The 11,443-nt window shown below is 34.3% G+C and overlaps 3 protein-coding genes and 1 long non-coding RNA gene across 9 annotated transcripts in view; 2 read left to right on the top strand and 2 right to left on the bottom strand.

Moving 5' to 3' along the window:
- LOC148679736 (uncharacterized) overlaps positions 1–11,443 on the top strand; it is an 807,653-nt gene that overhangs the window by 402,725 nt on the left and 393,485 nt on the right. The window lies entirely within an intron of this gene.
- znf644a (zinc finger protein 644a) overlaps positions 1–11,443 on the top strand; it is a 398,550-nt gene that overhangs the window by 49,129 nt on the left and 337,978 nt on the right. The gene's annotated exons all lie outside the window — the stretch shown is intronic.
- pkn2a (protein kinase N2a) overlaps positions 290–11,443 on the bottom strand; it is a 62,175-nt gene continuing 51,021 nt past the window's right edge. Inside the window, exons 18-23 of one of the 5 annotated variants that reach the window (XR_015478436.1) lie at positions 8,523–8,599; positions 8,306–8,448; positions 7,945–8,052; positions 2,267–2,347; positions 1,478–2,165; positions 290–1,352 (exon numbers count right to left, since the gene is read on the bottom strand). Coding sequence is in view for 1 of the 5 variants with exons in the window: in XM_087240751.1 (XP_087096877.1) it covers positions 1,962–2,165; positions 2,267–2,347; positions 7,945–8,052; positions 8,306–8,448; positions 8,523–8,599 (613 nt within the window). In the remaining 4 variants the exon portion in view is untranslated. Of the gene's footprint in view, positions 2,166–2,266; positions 2,348–7,944; positions 8,053–8,305; positions 8,449–8,522; positions 10,351–11,443 lie in introns of all 5 variants that reach the window. The other 4 variants (XR_015478435.1, XR_015478434.1, XM_087240751.1 and 1 more) reach the window with 4 other exon arrangements.
- Positions 2,896–11,443, bottom strand: part of tox (thymocyte selection-associated high mobility group box) — a 606,421-nt gene continuing 597,873 nt past the window's right edge. For both annotated transcript variants that reach the window (XR_015477897.1, XR_015477898.1), the window contains exons 7-8: positions 3,683–3,765; positions 2,896–3,504 (exon numbers count right to left, since the gene is read on the bottom strand). The gene's annotated coding sequence lies outside the window, so the exon portion shown is untranslated. The remainder of the gene's footprint in view (positions 3,505–3,682; positions 3,766–11,443) is intronic.

Below are 11,443 nucleotides of genomic sequence, written 5' to 3'. Positions count from 1 at the left end.
TGTGATTCACACCCCCAGCATATGTAGTGCCCTAAAAGTCCCTCCTGACTTAACATTTCACTTACACTTATTATTTACATTAAAATTTCATGATGATGATGTTTTGAAGGTCGGCCATTTTAAACAGCCCTTTAAAAGTCATATTTAAAGAACTTTAATAAAATTTGTTAAATTTATACTGGCAATATTGAAATGCATTATTTGAACCCTGTCCTTAGATGGCAAAGCTGAATTGTTATCAGCTATTTGTTCTTCAGTCCTTAAAAGAAAAACTCTTTCAAAAACACACTGAGCATGAACTTTTAAAAGGCAGCATAATTCCATTGACAGCTTAAGTCTGGTTAAAAAGCAAATAAAAAAAGAAATAATTTACTGAATTAAAGACATTTCATGTTTCAGAGCACAGAGTTCTTTGTAGATTAAAATTCACTGTAGGGAAGAGTATGGATTGCATTATGTAGAAAATGGCTAGATGTTTTGGTAATGGTGGCAAACTGTACATTCAGTGGATGAGATACAAAGTATCAGATACCATGATCTCAGCCTATGGCTTTAAAATAAGGAACACAGACATTTGAGAGACTTTTTTTCAAACCAGTCACACTGTAAATGCTTCTAACACACACAAAAAACATCTAAATCAAGGCTCATCATCCCCAGTGTGACTGTGTTAAAAGGGATAGTTCACAAAGAACTAAGTTCTGCCATCATTTTCTGACCCTTCATTTGTCACAAACCTGTTAAGAGTTTTGTTTAAACACAAAAGATCATATTTTGAATAAGGCTGAAAACCAGTAATAACCAATGAGTTCCATAGAATTTGTTTTTCCTACTATGAAAGTATGACTAGCTTTCGGCTTACTTCAAAATATCTTTCTTTTGTATTCAACACAAGAAAGAAACTCAAAGGTTAGAGTATATTTAGGGTGAACTATCCCTTTAATGTGACCCTAGTGACTTCCACAACACTAGGGGGCGTCAATGAGTCATAATTCACATGCTCAAAACTACACTGAACAACTGATGGTTATTTTCGTGTTCAGTCAGTGCTTTATGAAGGGCGAAACCTGCAAAAACAAACAATTAAATATGCAAATATATAAACAAATGAGTAAATATATTTAAATAAATTCATGCATAATTAAAAATAAATATGCAAATAATTAAGTGTATATAAAATTCCTCAAATTCCTGCATAATGAAATCATTAATAATGCATGCAGGTCAATAATAACAAAGTACACGAATGTTGGAGGAAGAAGACAATGCCCTCCCTTTCAAACGTTTCTTGATTTCTTGAACGTGGTTGTGTATTTACTTTTCCCCAGGTCAACATGCTAATGAGAGGCTGCCTGTCAATCATCAGAAGGCGGTCTTTATGCCATAATTGGCTAATCGTTAAAGAAAATTTGCATTAATTTTTTTTTTTGACCGCCTTTTGATGATTGACAGACAGCCTCTCATTAGCATGTTGAGCTGAGGAACGTAAATTCGCAACTACGTTCAAGAACTCAAACATTTTCTTACTCCCCCAACATTTAAGTAATTCGTTTAAATATTTACCTGCACACACTATTAACTATTTATATATTTACTTAAGTAGGAATTTGTGGACTTTTATATGCATTTATTGATTTATTTGCATATGTATTTATTTAATGCAGGAATTTATGGATTTGTTTACTCATTTATTTAAATATTTGTATATTTATTCATTTAAGTTTTGCAGGTTTCGTCCTCCATAGTGCTTAGCTCCAATCATTTCTGATAAAATGGGTTAATTAATTGAACCCGAAAATACAGGCAACACTTATAAAAAAATAAAAGTTTCTTCATGTTAAAACTAAAAAGGGGATCTAAAATAACACTGACAGCGAAATAGGGAGATCTGCAAAAGGTCTGATTCACATTTTCTGCAAGTGTGTGTGTTTGTGGAGAGGAAGGGGATGCCAAGCATATGGCTAACACCAGTCTGCGATGTAGTCAAAGTCAGTGAACAGGTCCTGCTCGTGCTGGTTTAATGGCCGCGGTTCTCTGGGTGGCGTCAGCACTGGAGCCTCTGAGGTAAATTCATCATCAAAGTTACTAACGTCACTGGAGCATTGAATCGTGGGTACAAATGGTGGCTTTACTTTCTTTGCTAATAATCCGTCCCAGTCAATATCCTGGAAGACAAAGTAGGAATGATGTTTTATTCAGAGAGTGAGAGGCGGAAAAAGATTGGAATAACTGAAAAGATGCAGCCAGATGTTTCTTCTGAACTTACTCTGAAGAACAGATGTTTCTTCACATCTTCTGCATCTCGTTCAGCAGCTCCAAGCCGTCTCTCTGGATTCCTTCTTAACAACTGCAAACAATATAAAATATCAAATATATAAGACACAAACCTTACAGCACTTATTGTCTTCTTCAAATGTATATTTTCTGAAGCTAATCTAAAAAACTTATGATAACAGTCTAAAAATTAGTAGCCAAAATGCACAGTGCATCCAGAAAGTCTTCATAGCGCTTCAGTTTTTCCACATTTCTTTATGTTACAGCCTTACTACAAAATGGATTCAATTGATTTATTTTATCAATTCTACACACAATTCCCCATAATGGCAATGTGAAAAAAGATTTTTTGAAATTGTTGCAAATTAATTAAAAATAAAAAACCTGAAAAATCACATGTACAGAGGTATTCTCAGCTTTTGCTGCTAAGGTGCATCAACAAAGTATTGAGCATAGGGTTGTAACGGTATGAGTTTTTCACGGTATGATAATCGTCTAAAACAATACCACGGTTTGACGGTTTCGCGGTATACGGTATGTTACAAATGTTTCAAAATAATAGAACAGTGAAGCAAATTTGACTTTTTCCAAATAATATATTTTTAGTTACTATAAACAACACCACTTACAATGAACAAATAAAAATAAGAAAATAATAAAATAATGTGTCAAAGTCCAAATAAAGTCCAAATAAACATGGTGCAAATCCTCAGTAAAAAATAGATATAAATATTTACTATACTATAAATAGTTACATAACGAAACTAGATTCAATATGGAACATCCTTAGGTTCTATGTGCCAGCATGGATTTGGATGTGGTTGTATGCAATGCAGACAAACAGCTGCATCTTCATTTGCGTCTTTTGAAAACAGCAAGAGCAGCAGTTCGTCTTTGCTGTGTCACTGTTTTGTCATGTTTCTGTGCTGCTGTGCATGCAAAAGTACTTAGTATGAGAATTATTTCATGCAAAACTTTTTTTTTTGCGTTTTATTTAGCCGCGCATAAATGTATGCCTATCTCTCATTCTGTGTTGTTCAAAAAGCTCGTTTTTGGTCCACAAACAAAAGCGAAACCTATGCTTATTGGTTGTGATATAGCGAGTTTGAACCAATCTGGGCATGGAGGAGGGACAATGCATCAATGTATCATGTCTGATTTGTCCGGAGACACAGTGACGAGCGTTTCTTTGTCAAATCAGCGTTGTCAAATGTTGATGACGTAACCGCACTGATTCCGGAGCCTCTGAAAGTCCGCGAATGTTATGTGATACAGCACTGGAAAGCTCTTCTTTATGCCAATCTTTGAATTGTATGAATCGGATCAGCGGATCAAAAGTTATTAAACATTTAAGAGCAATACTTATTTTTAGCCGCGGGCGGCTGTCTCGGTCTTTAAGGGTTAAAACCGTTGATATGCAATTGTTCATGGTATGATAATCGTGCACGTTCAAATCGTGGTAAACCGTCATACCGGTATATTGTTACAACCCTAATTGAGCAGTTACAGCCTCAAGTGTTTTTGAATATGATACACTAACTTGGCACACCTGTCTTAGGGAATTTTTGCCCATTCTTCTTTGCAGTACCTCTCAAGCTCTCGATGGGAAGCAACAGTGTACAGCCATTTTCAGATCTCTCCAGAGATGTTCAATAGGATTTAGGTCTGGGCTCTGGCTGGGCCACTCAAGGACATTCACAGAGTTGTTGTGAAGCCACTGAAGATTGCTGCACAGATGGTTGTCCTTCTCCACATTTTCTCCTCTCTTCACAGAAGAACGCTGGAGCTCAGACAGAGTGACCATCGGGTTATTGATGGAGGCCACTGTGCTCATTGGAACTTTGAGAGCAGCTGAAATTTTTCTGTAACCTTCCCCAGCCTTGTGCCTCAAGAAAATCCTGTCTCGGAAGTCTACAGACAATTCCTTTGTCTTCATGCTTGGTTTGTGCTTTGACATGCACTGTCAACCCTGGGACCTTATACAGAGAGGTGTATGCCTTTTCAAATCATGTCCAATCAACTGAATTTACCACAGGTGAACTCCAATTAAGCTGCTGAAACATCTCAAGAATGATCAGTGGAAACAGAATGTATCTGAGCTCAATTTAGAGCTTCATGGCAAAGGCTGCGAATACTTCTGTACATGTGATTTTTCCAGCTTTTTTATTTTTAATAAATTTGCAACGATTTCAAAAAAACTTTTTCCACATTGTCATTATAGGGTATTGCGTGTAGAATTTTGAGGAAATAAATTAATTTAATACATTTTGGAATAAGGCTGTAACATTAAAAAATGTGGAAAAACTGAAGAGCTATGAATACTTTCCGGATGCACTGCATATTCAAATATAAAAATATTCATTAAACAATTTCAATAACTTTTCCAAACTTTTGTGGGTTTATTTTCCTGGAAAATGCCATGTCAAAATTACATTCCAATTTTTTTCTAGGTTTTCCATGACTGTACTAACCCTGTATGTATATATATATATATATATATATATATATATATATATATATATATATATATATATATATATATATAGATACATACATACATACATATATATACATATATATATATATATATATATAAACTTTAAAAGGCAGATCTTTTGTAAGCTCTGAGATAGTTCATCAGCCAGGCTTTTGTTGAACTCATTTCTGCATATTGGTTAATCATTTTGCACAATTTGTCACAATTTTTGCAGTATCCGCTTGTTAAGTGTGACGCGAAGCGGCTTCCGGGTCCACTCTATCAAACTGTATGGGGAGACTCATCAAATGGTAACAATAAATCTTTACAAAGTGATATAATACTTTTGAAAATTATGATCATATATATATATATATATATATATATATATATATATATATATATATATATATATATATATATCCATGCCTAATATCAGTTGACCAGAAAGTGATTCATTTTTTATAAATTGTTGAAATTTTGGTATTTGTGATGCAGCAAGTTCAGAGACTGTTGAGTACACTAAGATTTGATATAAAATTAACTTTAAACTGTGATATGACTAAAAAGTGGCCATAAACAAATAATATCTCTATTTAAATGAGTAGCAGCTTGGACCCAGAAACAGTATTCCATACGTCACCGATATTTCACGTCTTAACAAGCAGGTAGCAACCAAAAAGTTTACATTTTTTATTTATATTTTATTTGAACTTATTCACAATGTGCCAAAATGTAAATTATTACTGTGTTTTCTAGAACGTCACATATTTTAGCATTATTAGTAGGCCTGTAACGATAACTATTTTTTGTTCTACGATATATTACCAGAATTAATTGCGTTAAACAAAGTATTGACATTTTAAAGCCCTTTTATGCCACTCATCATAATAAAATGCAGGAATAACAATATAATATCATCACAATGTCATCACACTCTTCCAAATAATACATAATATTTCATTCTTAAGAATATGTCATTTAATTATGGTCATTTTAACGGTCTAATATTAAGGCATTGGAATCAGAATGTGAAAACGCATTTCCTAAATAAATAATAATAAATGGTAACAAAAAAGGTAAAAAGTAACCGAGGCTGCGCTATCTGCAACCAGATCTATTTTCAGTCGTCAGACACACACATGAAAATACACTATAGTCACTATAGTAAATACTCTGGTGTTTTTTAACCATACTGACACTTACACATCCAAAATAGATAGAGCGATGTTGCGCAATCAGATAAAGTGTATAATATATATTATTGATAAATACATCACTAAAAAGATTGATGTCATGTCCATGTGTTGTGTGATAAGTCGAAATATTGATTATTGTGACAGGCCTAATTATAATATCACAAATACTACAAAATATTACAATATAGACAAATTACCAGTTTGTAAACATTCAGGATGTGCGTGCATCGAGGTTGCAGAAAAAAAATAGGGCTGGTAGTATTTAAAGCAAGGGATTGACATCCGATGCGGTACAGAGTTTGTTGTTGCATTAGAGATATGTTAAATTGATTACATGTTATATACAATATTTACATAATGCTTCCAGCGTATTACAACAACTGTGCTTATCACTGGGTCACAAACTATTTGGCAAAATGAATGTTAAAGTGAGCGGCATTCGTCTGACAGGTCCATTTGCGATAGCACCCTCCCAAATGATATTGGATAAGACGAAATGGCCAAGCATCCAGCCCCAAATATACAACTACCTCATTAAAACTCTAAGAGATTTGACAAAAGAGAAGTTAAAGGTTAGAAGTTACAAGTCTTTGGATGCCAATAATGTTGTTCTGTGTGGTCATGTGCAAGAAATAATGTTCCATGATCACCAGATTCAACATTATGTAGTGCTAAAAACCGAGGTTCTGCCTAGCCAAGGAAAAGGAAAGAAGACGGAACTGTACAAAGCCTGAGTAATCATCAACAAGCAAAACTACTGCATTCTGACAGTGAACTACACCTGTACGGCAGGGTATGTGACATTTCATTCTAAGTGTTTAGTGTCCGCAGTTTAATTCACCATATTTAACTGTTTTTGCTGAAATCATTGCTGCAATCAAAAAAGAGTAATGTGTATGATTCAGCATAGCGTGAACTTTCCTGATATAACATGAGAACTGCAGAGTCCAGCCATTTTTATTAGGTCCTCACTCCATTTAGCTTCTCTAAAGGTTGAAGCCAAAGATGTTTGCTGTTGGCACTGAAAGCAGTGTGGTGTACGGTAAAATTGAAGTTTTCTATTTTTGGACGTTCGATTTGGCATCCTACCACACAACACAACATGTTTGCTTTTGCAACCGGTATGCGGGGTTGAACCCGTGTGACGTCATGTGTAAAGTAGGTTGGTTATTCCCCTATACTGTAGAATTTGTGTTTTGTTTTGTTTTGTTTTTAGCACTATTAGTAGCCACAATTTTTCTGACAAATACGACTTCTACGTAATATTTGTTCCTTCTGTAGTCTGTTACTGGTTCTAAACTGCATGGTGTAAATTCAATAATGTAACCTGATCATTTATTTTTAATAATGTAATCAGACTATGTTTCAGTGGATCAAAGCACTCCGAATGAAACAGCTGATTTTTTCAGACAACCAACATCTTTAATTTTTATTTAAAAATACTTGTGTAATTCGCTGTTGTTTTTATTTTGATTGTGTCATTCACAATGTTTCTTGGGATTGTAGTTCTTTACCTCAAAGCTTTTAAAGCGACAGTTCACCCCAAAAAAGAACATTTGGTCATCATTTACTCACCCCTGACTTGTTTCTTTTTTTTTTTTTTTTTTTGTCAAACACAAAAAAATACATTTTAAAAAATGTTGAAAACTGGTAACCACTGACATTGAAAAAACTAATTGGTAACCACTGACATAGAAAAAACAAATACAAAAAAAGTTTTTTCAAAATATCTTCTTTTGTGTTCAACAGAAAAAAGAATCCCAAACAGGTCAACAGTGAGCGACAATTGTTTTTTTTGGGTAAACTTTCTCTTTTTATTGTATTTTTTTATGTTGAGTTTGTAATATTGTGATTCTCCTTATTGCTGGTTAACAAAACTTTCTTATTTTATTAAATAATGTATAAAAGAGTGAGTGGCACTACTGCACTTTATTCTTTTTTAAAAGTGTCCAAGCTTGGTAAATGCCCCCTAGTAAAATTGCTCTTGGTACCAACCCTTCTCATGATGGAGATGGCTTCTGTTGAGAGGACTCGTGGGTAGCGAACCTCGTCATTCACAATGCTGTCAAACACCTCTTCTTCATCATCACCAGGAAATGGAGACTACGGAAACATGAATCTACTTAAGTCTTGCAAAATGGCTACAAAACATATGCATTAAATGAAAAAAAAAGCATATTAAAATAGATTTAAAAGATCTTATATTTCACACTTTTTCAGGATTTACTGTTTTTCAATACAGAAATAAGGCAATAGTGAACATTTTGTTTTAAAAATAAACACACCAACACCAAACTTAATGCATCAGGGTAGAAATTCTAAGAGAAATGAAAGAGTCAAATATCTGAGCTCTGACCTCTCCGACAAGCATCTCAAAAATGAGTACGCCGAGGCCCCACCAGTCCACAGCTCGTGTATAGGATGTTTCAGTTAACACCTCAGGTGCCAGAAACTCTGGAGTGCCGCAAAAAGTGCTGGTTCTGTCCCGATAACCCATTCCTAACACAGAAACAGAGAAACATTTGAGTCTGCTGCTTACACAGAGCTTAACCCAACAGCAAACAGAGCCTTACCTTCTTTGCAAAGACCGAAGTCAGCAATCTTGACAAATCCCTCAGTGTCAAGCAGTAAGTTATCCAACTTCAGATCCCTGAAGAACACATTTATCAAGTCAATTTAAGGAAAAACATCAAACATTTGTGTCATATTTTGAATGGTCATCATATTTTCTAGAATAAAAGTGTTTTTTTTTTTAATTGACGTGTTGCGAGTCTCAAAAAGATGCTATTGACATTATCCAAGTACAACATGCGAGATTGAATTTGCGAATTAGAGAGATTAAACTATCTTTATAGCAAAACAAACCTGCTACTAATTTAAACTAACGTTTTTAGGCTTGATATTTAGAATATTAGTTTTAGAAATCACTAAAAATCAGACAATACAATGCATTTGGGGTTACAGTAAAATTGCAATACTATAAACAAGGTTATCTATTGCATTTCTTCTATTTCTGTTCAATGTTTTGTGGTCCATTATACATACTTCATGGTTTCCGCTTCATTAATTCTTCAATGATGGGGCACCACATCAAAATTTATCCCGCCACAGCTACATTACAACTTCTCATTCAAAACGTTCAGTCGTTGTTTTTTTAATAGCAGGTTATAATCGCACCAAAGTTTATTAAACTGTAATCATAGTAGTGCTGTGCGTTATTCGTTTAACCCTTTGAGGTGACATGCTGACTGTCTGACTGACAGGTGCGTGATGCGTGAGGCCAGCAAACACGACGTAGCTATTAGTTCAGATGAACACAGTTTCCATAATTATACTTTATAGATAAAGATCTATGGCTCTGCATCCAATGACTCTATCTTGCTGGAGTTTATAGCCATTTGACTTTACTTATAAAGCAAATCTAATAAATGTTGGAGACATACTTGTTACACAAACGCACTAAATCAAACTTTAGCATTGTATATTTTAGGGCGCACAAGAAGATCTGCACTTGAGCAGCGTATATTTGAAGGTGTGCAAGAAGTTTTGTACACGAACAAAGGAAATTGGTGCGCAAGCAAAAAGATTTGCATGCTCGTATTACATAAATGCGATGTCGACTTGTAATACTGCGGACACGACATTAGTCATTGAAATAACAGCATAGGTAGTTGGTAGATGTGTGTAAAAGGCCTGCTGCCACAGCTGGAAAAAAATTTAGAGAAAACACTGTACTTTCTGCAGGAAATTTGAAAATGTGATGTAAAAAACACAATTTTATAACTTCTATGGCCAAATACAACAAAAGCTGGATTATTTGCAAATTGTAGTCCAAATTACATGATGACAATGGTAGTCAATAATGTGACTTAGACTACTTATTTTATAGGGATGCACCGATATGGATTTTTTGGCCGATACAGATAACCGATAATTCTTCAGACTTTAGGGCCGATAGCCGATATATAAAGGGAGATAATTCTAAATATATCAAAATGGTATATTTTTATACAGCAAACTTCATAAAAGATTGAATTGCTCTCATGAACTGAATAGTCTATACTCAAAGCAAAAAAGCAATCATTTCAAAATTGCAAAGTGATTATATAGATCTATATTCACGATTTCACATAAATCAGCATGCAAAAAATTTATTATTTCATTTTCTTCATAGCAAATTAACATGTAACTTGACTGTTGCATAAAATTAATAAAGAACTAAATGGGATTTATTCAACAAGCAAGTTAAATATATTGTGAATAAGATGAATAAGTGAGCTAAGGACTGAAACCAGCTAAAATGTTCTTGAATAAAACTTGTTACAGTGATGTACATGTGATGAACAAATATGTAATGTCCGAAAAAGCCTTTTTTAGAGGTGTTTTGACAGTTCAGAGCCACTGTAGTAGTAGTAGTAGTAGTAAAACTTTATTGTCCTTGACAGGAGATTTGTTTTGGGCATCGCCATATTGCTGCAGACACTCACTAAAACAAGCAATAAAAAACAGTATAAAATACAACAATTACAAAATTTATGGTGCCAATTAAGATATACTCTTATTAAGTAAACCCACTGACACAGGTACAAAGGATTTCTTGTAACGGTTTAACCTACACTTTGGGACTCTATATCTTCTACCAGAGGGAAGCAGTTCGTACTGGGGAAACAAAAAATGAGTTGGATCCTTTACAATCCTATCCACCTGATTGAGGACACAGTTCTCATATAAAACTTGAGGATTAAAATTTTCATTGTGCCCGACAATTTTCCATGCTGTCTTTAAGAGATGCATCAGTTTAGATTTACACTGAACAGAAAGGTTGCCAAACCACACTGTAATGCCATACCTGACAATGCTTTCAAGAACTGCTTTATAAAACAGCATCATGAGCTTCTTGTTGACTCCAAAAAGACGCAACCTCCGTAAAAAATACAATCTCTGGTGTAAACGAGAACAAACCCAATCAATGTGTGTTTTCCATGTGAAAGAACTGTCGATATGAATGCCCAAGTACTTATAGGTTTCTGACTGAGTAATAGGATCATCATGTACAACCACTTGACGATGGTCACCTATGCACTTTGGGTCAAATACCATCTCTTCTGTTTTCTTAGTATTTATTTTTAGCTTATTTCTATCACACCAATCAATGAACTGACTAATTTCTGACTGATATATAACCCCAATATCATCCTTCTCATAAAGTAAACTTAAAATGGCTGTGTCATCAGAGTATTTAAAAATAAAATTCTGTGAATGCTTACTTATACATTCATTTGTAAAAAGTGTAAAAAGAATAGGTGAACTGACACAGCCTTGTGGAACCCCAGTACTACTGTTCTTTTCCTCTGAACAGATGTTTTTAACCTTGACAACCTGAGTTCTGTTTGTTAAAAATGAGAAATACCATTTGCATATGAATGGGTTTATATTCAGCTGTTCCATCTTTTCAATTAATAAATGTGGTTGGATCGTATTAAAAGCGGAACTA

This window comes from Danio rerio, chromosome 2 (assembly GCF_052040795.2).
Source record: "Danio rerio strain M-AB ecotype USA chromosome 2, GRCz13ab, whole genome shotgun sequence".
Classification (NCBI taxonomy): Eukaryota; Metazoa; Chordata; class Actinopteri; order Cypriniformes; family Danionidae; genus Danio; species Danio rerio.
This window is presented reverse-complemented; position numbering and strand designations above follow the sequence as displayed.